The following is a 15,175-nucleotide window of genomic DNA, read 5'->3' as shown; positions in this document are numbered from 1 at the left end:
CCGTAACCATCTATTGATCAACGAGCTAGTCAACTAGAGGCTTACTAGGGACATGGTGTTGTCTATGTATCCACACATGTATCTGAGTTTCCTATCAATACAATTCTAGCATGGATAATAAACGATTTATCATGAACAAGGAAATATAATAATAACCTATTTATTATTGCCTCTAGGGCATATTTCCAACAAGCGGCCGGGCGATGTTCGTCGGAGGACTGCCGCGCGCGAGGGGCGGCGGTGGCTAGAGGGAGACGGAGGAAGCCGCCGCGGCGCGGGATAGGCCAGGGAAGCGCCGGAACGGTCGCCGGAATAATAGGGTGACGCGGGCGGCGGCGCCGCCGTTGCTGGATGGGGTAGGTGGAGTTACAAGCGAGCGCTCGAGAGTCCAGCGCGCGGGAGCGGGCGCAGCAAATAAGTGGCGCGCGATGACGTTTCGGCCCGTGCGTTGAATTAGATATGCGCCGCGCGCGGTTTTTGCGCCTCCGCTGGAGCGCTCGGAGCGGTAGCGCGCGCAAAAACACTAATTTTTCAGCGCGGCGCTTATATAGGCGCGACTGTTGGAGATGCTCTTAGCGTAGTCGAGTGGCTGGTTCCGCTTGTTTAGAGGACGAGGTTATGATTTCGATCCCTCCTATTTTTCTTATTTTCCCAGGATTTTTACCTGACGCACGCTCAGATAGCAAGTGGCCTCGCGCCTGATGGGCCAACCCAGTTAAGCACCGTATCCCCGCTCGGTACCTAGTTTCTAAAAAAACAGAGGTGATATACTTTTATAATGACCATCGTATTCTCTATTATGAAAAGGTACGGGGTAATCTCAACCATTAATGTGTTTAGGGGGTCTACCAAAGTAGACGTGTTTTTTATGCTTTAGTTGGTTCTTTTCTATTTTATGCTTTAGTTGATTCGATAGCCAATTAAAACGATAAAAGGTTTCCCCGCTTTATATTATAAAGCAACGACCGATAGCCAATTAAAATGTTCAGGAGCTTGCTAGAATCCCATGATTTGCTTGTAAAATTTCACGGAGCTGAAGGTGTTTCATTGCCAAATGTAGGACCAAGAGGAGATCATATATACATTGGCCTCTGATTATGGTAAATGAATTTAATTTATTACTATTGTTTTTGAAAATTCAATCTGGACATCATATACATCCGTAAAATGGCAACTGAACCCACCGACGGATGAGCAAAGTACAATCTACCTATTTGAGTATTTGAATCGCAGTTCTAGAGATAAGCACCCAGTTTAGAAATTAGAACAGGACCATTCCCATTAAATTTTGAGTTTTACTCAAATCACACAAATACAGCTTCAAATTTTGCACCACCCACAATCACAAGCACAGCATATGGCTAATATCAACACATGAAAAGAAAAACGCACACGCGCATATCCAAACTGCCACACTAATCCGTCTTCCCGATCAGAAGTTCAGAACCCCACGGCCATGGCGCTGACAAGCACCGCAGCTCCAATGGCCACGAGATGGGCCCCACGGCTGCTCTTGTAGGCTCCACTGTCGTAGGGGCTGTTGTCCACCAGCGGCTGGCTGCCGAACCCTGCCACTCCCGCGACACCACCGGCCGCCGTCGCCGCTTCACCATGTCCTGCAACGTCCCCGACGCCACCGAAGGCTCCTGTCCCGGCGCCCGGTGCGATCCCGTAGCCGTCGCCGAAGGGCCTGGCCCCCGCGGCAACACCTCCTACCGTCGGCGCAATGCCGTAGCCGTCGCCCAAGCCACCTGCCCCCGGGCCAACTCCTCCGGCGCCTCCTGCCCCCGGTGCAATGCCGTAGCCGTCGCCCAAGCCACCTGCCCCTGGGGCAACACCTCCGACTCCTCCTGCCGCCGGTGCAATGCCATAGCCGTCGCCCAAGCCACCTGCTCCGGCCCCTGGAACAACTCCGTCCCCGAGCTCCGCCGCCTGCGGCAGCTCGGCCGCGTGGCCGTTGCCGCCCTGCACCTGGCCAAACGGCAGATTGCTGCTGTGCGCGCCGATGGGCTCGGCGAAGGTCGGCAGCGCGGCCGCAAGGCCCGGTGACCCCGGCGCGCCGCAGTGCTGCGCGTGGCGCGGCTCGTCGCTGGCCCGCCACGCGAGCTCGCCGTTCTTGTCGCGGACGCGCATGTCGCCGTCGTCCACGAGCTCGAGCGTCTGCAGGAAGTTGGTCCCGTCGGTGTTGGTCTCGCCGTGCCACACCTCCTCGCTGCCGTCGAACACCTCCAGCCCGTGCCACGAGAAGAGCAGGGTGCACGTGTTCACCGTGCTCACCGGCCGGCACTCCGACTCCCACGCGCTCGCGCCCCCGGCAGCGCCGCCTCCTTCACCGCCCTCGGCCGCTTTGCCGCTACCGGCCATCACCTCGACGTAGCAAAAGTCAGCGCCGAGCCCGCCGGCGCCCGGCGCGGTGTGGGTGCGCACGAAGTAGGCCGCGTACTTGCCGGACGGAGACGTGAGGAACAGAACGGGCGGGCCGGCATGCCCGCCCGGCGGGATGCTAGCCAGGATCTGCTGCTTGGACACGCGCTCGATCGTGCCGGTCGGCACCGTGGCCGCCGCGAGGGAGCAGGAGAGGAGTAGGAGGACGGCTATGGAAGGCAGGAACTTCATGGCTGGCTGGCTAGCGGCTTCTCGTATCTTTTGTGTGCTTGCTGCTGCTCTGTGGTTGTGCATGGTGTGGCATGATGAGGTGCGTACATATAGTTAGGGTGGTGATGGAGTAGGAGATGGCGAGTGGTTAGAGAGGACATGGATGGAGTTAGTAGTACATCACCCGTTCCAATACTAGGGTGCACAAGCAGGGGAGTGGTGAGGCACCTGGGTTAGAATAGTTGGGGCATGGGAGCCAGCCACAAGCATCTGGCTTCACTTTTTTGCTGTGTCAAGTGGTTAGTATGATTGCCGATTGGGTCAGACTTGAGATGGAGTGAATGTTGTATCTTTCTAAAAGAGACGGGTCTATTTTATCCGATCCAAAATAAGTATCACAGCTTTAAACTACGGAGTGTTGTATTTTTTCCTTTTCTTTTTGAAAAGACACTGATCTATTGCCTCTGATTTAAAATAAAATAAGTGTCACGGTATTAAACCGGGGTTAATTTCAAAACCGCGACACTTATTATTGATCGGAAGTAGTATTATAGAAGTTAATTTAAAATACAAAACCCCTCAAACATAATAAAAATTAGCTCCATGAACCATCCAATGGCCACCACGGTGGTGAGCATGAGCTCACCCATACAAGAGTCAGAATGACCTTGTCAATGACATCAATGAAGTTTTCATGCACATGCCCCTATGAACTAGTGCCCTCGAATCGTAGTCGTCATCATTGAACTCTTTAATCGATCTAAAGTGCCTAACACTAGATCTCGCCATCACGAACGTACGAGGCTAAACCCTAACCTCGACGCTCTATGGAGATGACATGAATCTGTGCTTTGTCGACTCCATCTTGGCAGATGAATCGTCCAAGGAGGATCAAAACCTGGAAGACCAACTCGAAGATGAAGTGTCACCATCTGCCCAAGCACTGCCCCTACGAGGACTAAAAAACCATAACATAAGCTACAAGTCAGATCCGAGACACCAAAGGTTCCCCCTCCTTGCCACTAGCCATGGGTTGGCCGATGGAGCTTCATGGGAAGGAGAACTTTGTGCTAGCGCCTACGCATATGAAAAGAAAAGATTTGAGTGGATGGTGTACTTAGGAGGACATCTCTAATTGTCCCTTGGTTTCAAGATATATTACTTAATCCGTTCGAAATGTAAGGTGTTTTATATTTTTAAAGCCAATTTTTATGTTAGATTAAGCTTATAGCTAAATATATCAGCATCTACTATCAAACTAGTGAAATATGATGACTATCAAATTAATGAAATATGATAACATATTTCATAATGAATCTAACTATCAAATTTTAGCATTTTCCATTTTTAAGGATAGTTCGTACAGGTAAGTTCTCTAGTAGATATAGAATATAGGGTGAGAACAACCTATATGGCAAGCAAACTAATATGCCCGGTAAATAAAAGGCGATACGCTAGCTAGCTCGCATAACAAATTAAGGTTAAAAGTTTGGAGACAGGGATCTATCCCGAAGTTCACATTTTCGGAGCATTGTTAATCTCCGATGGAGAAGTGCAAAAGTCAAAGCTCCCCGAACGCTACCAAGCGTGTCCAGGGCGTGTGGAGGTGTGTCTCAATGGATCTGTGAGACTCAGTCAGTATTGGTCTTCGATGGATCTCCATGGATCCCATTTTTGTCCGTGTTCGTTCGTGTGTGTATAGATTGGATCCTTCTGATCTTCATCGGCGCTGGTTGTTGTTCTGATGCAGTGACGCAGCTAGGGTTTGGACACCTGAGGGTGGTCCATGGACCTAGCATTTCCCATAGCTTGTAAATAGTGTAGAAAAAAATATATTTCTTTGAATATAAATAAGTTTGTATGAATATTTCTATTAATGGACCACCTTGGCGCAATAAGCTGGCTACGCCACTGTTCTGGTGTGTTGGTCATGCGTGAGATCATAACACGACGACTCTGTGACTATCTACCGCAACAAATTTTACTCAGTTCCGGTGAGGGAGGGACGACAGCTACGGAGCGCCTTCAGCTTGCTATAGTGCTTATAGTCGTCGCTAGATGATCTATAGACCTAGCTGTAATTTTATTATTTGTGTTCCTTTCACTGCCATGTCATATGAAGAATAGGTTGGAAGTTTTCTTGAAACAGAAAACATGCAACTAAAAATGCGCTTAAAAGGTAACAAAGAAAAAATAAGTATATTTTTGTTAAAAAGATTGGAAAACATGTTCTAGCGCAAGCTACCTGAAGGCGTATTTCCTTGAGGTACACGCACGCCGTGTCGTGTCCGAGCATAGCCTCTTTTCTCCAAGAAAGAAAGGGAGGCTCGCGGGTCGCCACGCACTCGGGTCCACGTCTCTTTTAGCCGCCGCCGTGCCGATCCGACGGACCGACCGACCAGAAAACCCTAGCCCGTCGCGCCGCCGCCGCCGTCGCCGCCGCAAAATCTTAAACCCGCACGCCCCTCCCTTGTCCCCGACCTCGCCGGCCGCGGCACCAGCCATGGCGTTCACCGCGCGCATGAAGGACCTCATGAGGAAGTACGGCAAGGTGGCCCTCGGCGTCCACGTCTCCGTCTCCGTCGCCTCCGTCTCCGGTATGTACGTCGCCATCAACAACAACGTCGACGTCGACGCCATCTTCCGCAAGATCGGCATCAGCGCCCCCGGCACCGCCGCCGGCGACGCGGCCCTGCCCGCCCCCGCCCCCGCTCCCGGCGCCGGCGACGGGGCCCTCCCCCTCCCCGCCCCCGCCGTCGTCGTCGGCCAGGAGGCGCCGCGGAACCGGACCGGGGAGCTCGCGGCGTCCAGCGGCGGCGCGCTCGCGCTCGCCATCCTGTGCAACAAGGCCCTGTTCCCCGTCAGGGTCCCCATCACCATCGCGCTCACGCCGCCCATCGCCAGGCTCCTCGCCCGCTGGAAGCTCGTCAAGAGCCTCAAGCAGACCTGAGCTGTGAGCCCAATGACTCCCCCTCTACGACTTCAGCATCGCCTAGTTGGAATCAAAATTAGATGCAAATTTTGCTGCACTGTACGATTGGTTTTGCTATGAGAGGATTTGTGAATTATGCCCGTCTTCTATCCTAACTAATGGGATTGGTAATTTTGCAATGTAATTGGTAGCCTCTTTTCTTTTCTGTAGTACTGTCCTTCATTTGTACTGCTTTGAACAAGTTGCGATATTAATACACTGCTCCGAATATCTAGCCAGTCCTCTTTTCTTGCAGTGTTCTGGATTCAGTTCCAACGACCTCGACAGTGTAGTTATCTGTATCTCTTTTGTGTGCAGGCTAAAATACTCTGTTTTAAACAATTTAAATTCTTAACACCAGTGTGACTAGTGTCAATGCTTCACAAACTAGAAGAGAATTGTAATAGACTCGTAACTGTCTTCTGAGCAAAACCATTTGGAATGACTACTAATAAATTCTAAGCTCTTTGAGTGTATAAATATCTAGTGCATATCAGGGGCAGCCTGACATATATGTCCCTTTGATTCATTTGTATCCTTTGTTTGAACCTTGTTACTGCATAGTGTTCTCAAGCCTACTTCGCGTTGTGCAATAACTTTCTTCAAGCTAGGCATAGTGTGCTCACTGTTACAAGTAAAATATACATTTTTGATCAAAGAAGCTCTGCGCTCCCAAATTTTACTACTGAAACTGGAGCACATACAGAAACTCAACGGAAATGTAATCATGTTTGTGAGCCAGGCTTAGACACGCTTAGACTCACAGTCTCAGATCCAGACATTGTTCAGACGCCTGACAACCGGAGCCAAACCATGGCATGGAACAAACACTGAAAGTAGTCAGATCATACTTGTTTTTAATGAATAGACGAACTATAAGGTCATGCACACGCACAACCTCTGTATAACATTCTATTCCACACGGACTGCCATATGCTGTTTATCGCAGTGTGGTTGCCTGCTAAATGCTGTAGGATACGCATTCTCTGTATAACATTCTATTCCACTCGGACTGCCATGCTGTTTATCAGTGTGGTTGCTTGCTAAATGCAGTAGGATTTGAGGAAATTTGTAGCTTTAGTTGCTGTCATCATAGTCAATTATCAAATTCAGCTTCATTACATCTGGGAAGATAACGCCTTGCAACAGATTGAGTATATGATGCCACAGAATAAAATTTGAGTATATACTGCAACATAATAGAATGGGGTGCCTGTACTCTGTCTTGTACTTATCATATTACTTGTTCTTATATAGGTGTCCTATTGCAAGTGCTCTGGGAGATTGCTGCATCCAGTCCAGGATTCAAGGTCCACTTTCCAGGGCATCCGCAATGGGGCTACGCCGTAAATTACTCCACTCTGCCGTCTGGTGCCATTGCACCTGTTTATTTTGTCAGGTCATGGATGCATGCACTTGCAAGATAGTTTCATACGCAGGAATTCTTGTTATCCTCTGAACTCAGAGGCGGCAACTCATTCTCTGAATTTTGTAACTTATACAAAAAAAGAAGGCTGAGAACAGAATAAGCACTATTATGATTAATCCAAGTAGGTTTATTTCTGTGACTTTTCAAGATTGGTGATATCACATTCTGTTATCGACATTTGGTCTGTGATGGCATGGTTGGAATTCAAGCACAAATCTTTAATTTGTTTGGTATCTGTGATATGATTTCTTTTGCCATGTACAGCTGATTAATTTGTTCTCTGAATTTGTTCGGTATCTGTTGATTATTTTACATCATCTGGTGTTGAAACCTTGTACTGACGTATGTTCATGGGACGTCTGAAGCACTGAACCTGAACAGTCTGCATCAAGATTGGTGCGACACCGAGCACCGGTAGACAGTGGCCCTCCGATCCACTAGTATAGGCCGCCTTCGTCTCCACCCCGCGCGCACGGTCCAACAACCAGCAGAGAACAGCCTCCGTCGATCCCCCGCGCGCCTCCGTCTCGCCGTCGCCGCGTCAACTGCCGGCCGGCCGGCGGCGCTGCCTCCGACGAGCTCGCCCGGCGGAAACATGATCGTCTGCGTCGCCGTCGTCGGCCACCAGGTCAGGACCACCTCTCCCACCCAGCCCCCTCGCTCCAGATCCCGAAATCCCGATCTCGTCTCCTCGCCGGCGACGGCGGGAGTAGAGCTGATCTTCTTTACGGATGCTCTGGTACTGGTTGCAGAACAACCCGCTGTACCTGCAGAGCTTCACGGAGGCGGACGACGCCCTCAAGCTCCACCACGTCGTCCACTGCTCCCTCGACGTCATCGACGAGCGAGGTAGGCGCATTACCCCCGTGGCAATCTAGATCTAGGCATCTCTTCCTGTCAAATGCACCGAGATAGCTCAAATTCGATTTCATCTCCTGTCAAATCATCATTCGTTAAAGTCATCGGTATCTTGTTGTATCTGTCAATGGATGTTGATTATATATCAGATTAGACAACTAACTCAGCTCGAGCCCTACAGCCACGCCAAAAGCTTCGCAAAGCGAGAGCGCGCAGAAGTTAATTGCAATTTATTCATTCAAAACCATGGGACTGGTTCGAGACTGGTCCTGATAAGCGTGGTGGTTGCATCCATCTCACTGGATTTAATTCAAATGAACTGGAGAGGGCTCAAATCTGACTCATCTCCTGTCAAATCCTTGGTTAAATGCATCGAAATCTAGTTTGTAACTGTCAAACGACGGGTCTACGTTTTGCAACAAAACTTTTCTTGCGAAATTTTTCTGCAACAAGACCTCAGTTACAAAAAACATTGCAACAAAACCTCAGTTGCAAAAAAATTCTGCAACAAGACATGTGTTGCAGAAATTATTCTGCAACAAGACCTGTGTTGCAATACTGGAGGCACGTTCGGCCGCTTGATGCGGTAAATCTGACGGCTTGCAACCCGGCTGATCTTTTAAAAAGATCAGCCGGCGGACGCGTAGCACGCCCCTTAATTAAAGGGGAGTAGTTACAAATTCCATGTTGTGTGGGTACAGAAATCGCAATTAACTTTGCCACTCTGCTATGCAAAGTTTTTGATGTGCATAGAGCTATAGGGTTTGCAGCTGAGTCCCGATGGTTGCATCCATCTCATTAGAGTTAGACTCAATTCACATACTATTTAGATTGCAACCATCAAAGTTTCATTCTAGTGACATTGCAATTATTGTTTGTCGATCCCTCTTATCGTCTATCTTACTTTTGTTCACATAAATTCTGTTGGCAGTGAACAATCCCAAAAAGAGTGCACCTACACTGAACGAGACATTTTTGGGTCTTCTATATCCGACTGAGAACTATAAAGTGTAAGTCCTTTCACAATTTTGGTTATCACCTGTCCCATGTCGAACTTCTTTAAGTCTTGACCAAGTATTTTGATTAATATGCTACTCCCTCCGTCCCAAAATAAGTGTCTCAACTTTGTACTAACTTGTACTAAGGTTAAGACACTTATTTGGGACGGAGGGAGTGCTATCTAGAACATCAAGTATATATAGTGTGAAAATATGTTTTATGACAGAACTCATGAAACTAATTTGGTGTTCTAGATGTTAATATATTTTTATATAATCTTTGTCAAACTTTAAGAAGTTTGACTTAGGACAAAGCTAGAACTTAATGTGATTTGGAACGGAGGGAGTAGTTTTCATTTACAGATATTACTGAAGTTTCAAAATCCAGTTAATTGCCTTTACACAGAGTCACATAAGTTATTTTATCTGAATTATTCAGAAATAAGTAAAGACAATAGCTCAATTTCAGAAAGAGTATATTAGATCCTGCAGTATAATATCAAGTGAGAAAAATAGAATCTAAGCTGTGCTAGTTGTTTTATAATATTTCTCTTCATTGCCAATTTATCATTACGCTAACAATTCATGAACTATGACAATCTATCATATGCAGGTATGGCTATTTGACAAACACAAAGGTCAAATTTTTAATGGTTACGACTGATCTTGATGTGAAAGATGCAGATGCCCGAAATGTAAGCTCTTAAACTGTTTATTTGTGGCATATTTTAGTAGAATTACAGAATAAGTATCCCTCGTGTATCTCTCTTCTTTCATTCAATGGGAAAGCACAAGTACGGAGATATTTGATTAGAATACTTCCGTCCTGTTTCTTGGTTGCTGTGATGAGTTTGCTGTTCATACCAAGTCATACCTGATAACGTGTAAAGTGTCAGGTTTTCTCAGTCCAGCTTCTGAATAAGTCAGAACCACAAGTTCCAGATGACATGTAAATTTTATAGTGATACTCCTAAACTCCAGACTCTTTCTGGGTGTGTAGACAATATGAAGTGTAGCTTATGCTTGCTTTGCGATGCAAAAATTAGAGAGCCTTCTCACGGTCATCCTCTCTTTTCTCAGTTTTTCAGGAAGTTCCATGCCGCATACGTGGACGCCGTCTCGAACCCCTTCCACGTCCCAGGGAAGAAGATCGCCTCGAGAAGCTTCGGCGCGAGAGTGAGCACCATAGTGAAATCCTTCGGCTCGGGGACTGTCGGTTAAAAACCACATCCTTCGCCTGAGCACCCCCCTCAATCAATCGTCCTGCGCTTTCCACCTTAACCGGCAACCTATCTTTACCTCCATTGTGTATCACAAAATGTATGTTGGACAAGAAATAGTTTGATACTCGAGGAAGAATATATATGGCTGTTATTGATTACTGAGCATCATGCCTTGTTTCCCTTCTCCAATTCAGTGCACCTGCAGTGACCCATTCAGTGCTGTTACTTCCATCGTCTGCTTGTGTGGGCTGTTTCCTGCCCCTCCTGTTGCCCCATCTTAGCTGCAGGCAGCAATGGCTGGTTTTTCAAAGCATGGGTGACTAGGGGTGAGTTCCAGTGAAAGTTGAGTGAATGGCTCGGCATGGCATGGCAGCAGCAGAGTTTCCCTGCATATGCACTAGCAGTAGCAGGTGAATGCTGCTGCTGATGCGCTGGCTCCTCTCCTCTCCTCTCTGCCTTTCATCATGAGGTGGAGCCGACAGGTATTTGGATGCACCTGCAACTCCCATAATCTTAGACCCACTTGTTTCAAATCAAAAAAAAAAAAAGAACCCTCATTCCATATCAAAATATAAGTTGTTTTTTGACACTCTTTGTATAAAAAAAGTTCTTATATTTTGATACAGAGGGAGTTAATCTTGGACCCACTACAAAAAAAGAAAAGATAATATTGTTGAGCCTGACTTAGACTTGACTTGATCTTGGTCAGATTAGTCAGCCAGCAAGACAACTCCACGACAACAATACTTTCGAAACGCAAAACCGGACGTGCAGAACATTATCCTAAACTGCTACCGAGCACATCATGCCGAGCCAAAAAAAAAAAACAAACAAAAAAAACCTGCGATGCTTTCTCATGTCAGACTAGTCGAAGCATGATGTATTAGTTCTCTCTCTCCCATTTTCTCCTCGGATTCGGATCGATTAAAACATAGCATCACTGACAACTCATACTAACTCAGAAGCATGCTATGTTTTCAGCTGGCTGACTTTTTGTTGTTGCTTTCAGTCGATTTTCTCAACCCATCTCACATTGTTCAGGACAGGAGTCCTCCTCCGGACAAGGTTCTTCCTCTCCTCCGGCGGCGATGTCCCGGCGAGCCCTCGCCGGCCGTGGCGTCCTCTTTTGTCTGACTTCGCCCACGGCTCATGTTTCACTTCACTTGACGGCATGACCAGAACTGCAGCAGATGCACCTTGACGTGACGGATGGCAAGGCGCATTCGGTGCTGTGACCCGGGCTAGCACTGTCGCTGCTGCACAGACCGGGGACAGATTGCCATCCCAGACTCGATTGAGAGACAGATGCCTTTGCCTTTCGTCGTGATCGTGACCAATAATGAGGCGACAGTTCACTGCCGACCCAGCTCCCGTCGTACCGACACGGCGCCGGGCTGTAGCACTTTTACCGTCGCCGGTCACTTACTGCGTCTCCTGCATCTTTTTTTTACCAGCCCAGTCTTTTTTTATGGGTTTTCCATTCGTTAAGAGGAACCGGCAGGGCCGGCTATTTAACCGAAAACTACTGCATTTCATGGAAACGTGCCAAAAAACTACCACTTTATGAATTTGTACCAAAAACTACTTTTTTTTTGCTAATATGTGACTAAAAATGCCATGTCGGGAAAGTGCCCGATTCGCCTCTTCTAAACGCCTTTCTGATAGGCTGGGTCCACAAGTTAGGTTGACCGTTAACTTTGACCGTTATTACAAATGGGGCCCACACGTCAACCCTCTTCTTCCTCCTCTCTCCTTCCCTTTGGCATTTCTACAAACACCTCGTGTGCACCTGCAGTTCGCCCGAGATCCTGACCGACGCGCCCTTCTTGAGCGAGCCGAGCGCGTGGCTCTGGATGCTGCTGCCGTCCCCGGTGCACACGAGGTGTTTGTAGAAATGCCAAAGAAAGGGAGAGAGGAGGAAGAAGAGGGTTGACGTGTGGGCCCCATTTATAATAACTGTCAAAGTTAATGGTCAACCTGACTTGTGGGCCCATCCTGTCAGAGAGGCGTTTAAAAGAGGCGAATCGGGCACTTTCCCGACATGGTAGTTTTTAGTCACATACTAGCAAAAAAAAGGTAGTTTTTGGCACAAATTCGTAAAGTGATAGTTTTTGGGCACGTTTTTATGAAATGTGATAGTTTTTGGATAAATACTCGCAAGGCCGGGACATAAGGGAATGAACAATGAGATGGTCACAGATCACAGGCGAGAAGAAAGAAACAACATGGGAGGTATATTGATGGAAAGAACGCCCGTTTGCAATCACACATCTCGTCGACAAGCCAACACCGGTAAGGATTCCAGCTTCCAACTTCATCTGGCCAAGCAAGAGCTTGTCCGTCTCTGTTGCCACCCGACAACAACCTTCAAGAGGGCTAGGGGTGCCGGATAGGAAATGAGGCGATCGAAGGTGGATCCCAGGCTCGCTAACCTGGCTTTAGATGAGAACATCGGAATCTTCCGCAAACTTGGTCAAATGGTCGGATCAATGTGCACACCTCGGACGACCACCACCACCGCCAACAACACGCACACACCTCATATGGCCAACTGCACTTCAATCAAGACATCATAGGTGACTCAAAGATGACACCTCCAAGAGGTTGTGCCATGGAGGGCGCTGTCGTCATCCGATCTGAGGCTTTCGTCTACAGACCACCTAGGGTGGGCAAGGTGTTGAGTATCCACGACAACGTCTCCAAATAGGAAGACGACACCCTAAGGCGTTGGTCAGCACCGACGAAAGCCGGCATAGGGCTTTCACCCACAACAACACACCTCACCGCCCACCTAAACCAACCTGCAGATAAGTCCGGTAAGCACTGGAGCATATGACCTCACCAGCCTCCGACCCCCACGACGTCTGTGTGTGAAAATCAAGTTCACTTGAAGAAGAGGGCAAGACATCCCAACGATGGATGAACGTGCATCACGCCCGAGTCGGGAGGAATACCGCCCACGCTTGGGCGGTCCAGATCTACATGCCTCACATCGTAGGAGGTTTCGAGCAACACAGGAGGGCTACCGACTCTTGGCCATCCAATGGGGGTCACCATTGTTTTCCAGGATCGGTCAGACATCTGAAATCTCGTAAACCGACACCAAACTGGCGGGAGGGTTGCAGGTGTCTGGATGTCTGCCATGTCAGCCTCTGACAACCTGGACCCAACAAAACCCCTCTCCTTCCTCTCCCACCATGTCATCCATGTCGGCCAGAGCGGATGCGACTAGACGAGACGATAACCTACCCACATTCATGCCGGCAAACCAGTCGCCTGCCTACCTGGAATTCATGTTGGAGCGACGAACGAGAAGCCTACTCCAGCGCATGCATTCAACCCGGCATTCCGCCCGCCCGTTCTATTTAAAGCCGATCGGCAACACCCCAGAACCCTACCCCTCCAAGCTCCTTCTCCCACTGTTTGAGCCACCAGCTGACCACCCTACCTGTTCGCATCCTCGTCTGTCGTCCACCATCGCAATGTCGGGACCTTCCGTGGGTGGTGGAGGCAGCTGTCGCCGCAGCGCTACGTCGAAATCGCGGCCGAGGTCCCTGCTGCAGAGGCCTAGTGCCAAGCCCACATTGCGGTGGGACAACCTCTGAGCTCTCCGAAGCAAAGCTTAGACGACTCGGAGATGGAGGAGGAGGGCGACCCCATGGTGATGGTGGAGATTGCGATGGAGGAGGCCGAGGAGGACGAGGAGCAGGCGCCTGCGCCAGTGCAGGAGCCATCGGTCTTCGGGTTTAGCATGCTACAGGTGGAGCAACACTAGAACAAGGTGTTAGTGGAGGCGGAGGAGGAGGAGCAGGCACCCGTGCCGATGCAGGATCTGCCGATGTCTGTGTTCCGACTACTGCAGGAGGAGCATTGACTAACGGAAGATCAACTCTTGGCAGAGCGGGCGTTCAAAGATGCCTTCGCGACCATGGTTGCGGTGGACCTGGGTATTATCAATGAGAACCAGGCGGTTCTCAATTCCATGCACAACCAGGCGGTTCTCATGTCCATGCACAACGCTCGCATCATCCGCTACAATCACTGGCAGTTCCGCGTCAACAAGATGGAGCGCAACCTACTATTCAAGGGGCTGGAGGCAAAGGACGACAACGCGTCAGACCAGCACGAGGATGATTCCAACCCTACAAGCTCCGCCTCGTTCACACTAGCCCGCAACAACGGCAAGGCCGGACCGTACGGCGTGGGGGTCGTCGACCTCACCTCCGGTGGCAATGGCGAAGTCTAGGACGACGGTGACGAGGAGTATATTTAGTTTTTTAGATGTTTTATTACTTGTTTCAGGGCTTTTTACTATGTAAAATATTTTCCAAAAATCAGTGAAAAAACCGGTGTCCGTGGTCTTTTGATGTCTATGGTTGGATGACCAGCTCCATTTCCGCCGTCACATCCACGAACATTTGGTGATGTCCATTTGGGGAGACATGAGCGTGGTGGTGACTTGAGTCTCCTGAGTCTCCCTAGGGAAGGCACGTGAGTCAGGGGAAAACAGGATATCCTCCAGCCCAGAAGACTACTATCTTATTTTTCGAACACAGTAGGAATCGAAGTGTGTGTACCCTAGATTCATAATATAGGAACTAAAACATGGGAAACTTTCCAAGCGTCGTTTGGATGCAAGACGATAAATGTATTGGATTTGTGGATATAAGGAGAAGAACACGGCGTAAGACCGTATGATATTTTTCCGGAATTTCTTTGGAGTAGTCCACTCTATAGGAGTTTCAAAGAAATCTAAGATATCATTTCCTTTGTCTTAAATGGCACGACAGTGTGGTTTTCCCTGTAGGAATCTTATCCTTCAGTATCCATATGTTTTTCACTGTTCAAAACAGGGCTATTCCACATTTTTTAGAAAAGGAGGATGACCCCCGACCTCTGCATCTGGGCGATGCATATGACCACTTTATTAATTATTCTTACAAGACCTTATAAAGTCATACAAATGTAAGACTAAAGCCGCCGTCTAAGCAACAAACTGTCGCTATATCTATCCAATTGATGAAGGGGCGCAGATAGCCTGGGCCTAATACCAAACAGACATCGCAGCCAAGCCTAACATCTAAGACCTGAGACCCCAACC

The 15,175-nt window shown here is 48.6% G+C and overlaps 3 protein-coding genes across 3 annotated transcripts; 2 read left to right on the top strand and 1 right to left on the bottom strand.

The window, feature by feature from the left end:
* Window positions 1-1,259: 1,259 nt before the first annotated feature.
* Window positions 1,260-2,659, bottom strand: LOC123125294 (PE-PGRS family protein PE_PGRS33). The gene has a single exon (XM_044545807.1). It carries the CDS (start codon window positions 2,614-2,616, stop codon window positions 1,441-1,443), a length of 1,176 nt encoding a protein of 391 aa, XP_044401742.1. The 5' UTR covers window positions 2,617-2,659; the 3' UTR covers window positions 1,260-1,440.
* A 2,218-nt stretch (window positions 2,660-4,877) lies between these two features.
* LOC123122411 (uncharacterized) lies at window positions 4,878-10,239 on the top strand. The gene is made up of 6 exons (XM_044542602.1): window positions 4,878-5,548; window positions 6,824-7,623; window positions 7,748-7,844; window positions 8,785-8,863; window positions 9,465-9,546; window positions 9,932-10,239. The coding sequence occupies exon 1, from the start codon at window positions 5,099-5,101 to the stop codon at window positions 5,543-5,545; it is 447 nt and encodes a 148-aa protein (XP_044398537.1). The 5' UTR covers window positions 4,878-5,098; the 3' UTR covers window positions 5,546-5,548; window positions 6,824-7,623; window positions 7,748-7,844; window positions 8,785-8,863; window positions 9,465-9,546; window positions 9,932-10,239.
* On the top strand, window positions 7,429-10,239 carry LOC123122412 (trafficking protein particle complex subunit 2-like protein). Its single transcript, XM_044542603.1, has 5 exons — window positions 7,429-7,623; window positions 7,748-7,844; window positions 8,785-8,863; window positions 9,465-9,546; window positions 9,932-10,239. The coding sequence occupies exons 1-5, from the start codon at window positions 7,591-7,593 to the stop codon at window positions 10,070-10,072; spliced, it is 432 nt and encodes a 143-aa protein (XP_044398538.1). The 5' UTR covers window positions 7,429-7,590; the 3' UTR covers window positions 10,073-10,239.
* Window positions 10,240-15,175: the final 4,936 nt, after the last annotated feature.

This window comes from Triticum aestivum, chromosome 5D, assembly GCF_018294505.1.
Source record: "Triticum aestivum cultivar Chinese Spring chromosome 5D, IWGSC CS RefSeq v2.1, whole genome shotgun sequence".
Taxonomy (NCBI): Eukaryota; Viridiplantae; Streptophyta; class Magnoliopsida; order Poales; family Poaceae; genus Triticum; species Triticum aestivum.
The sequence above is the reverse complement of the archived record's forward strand: the minus strand, read 5'-3'. Positions and strand labels throughout refer to the sequence as shown.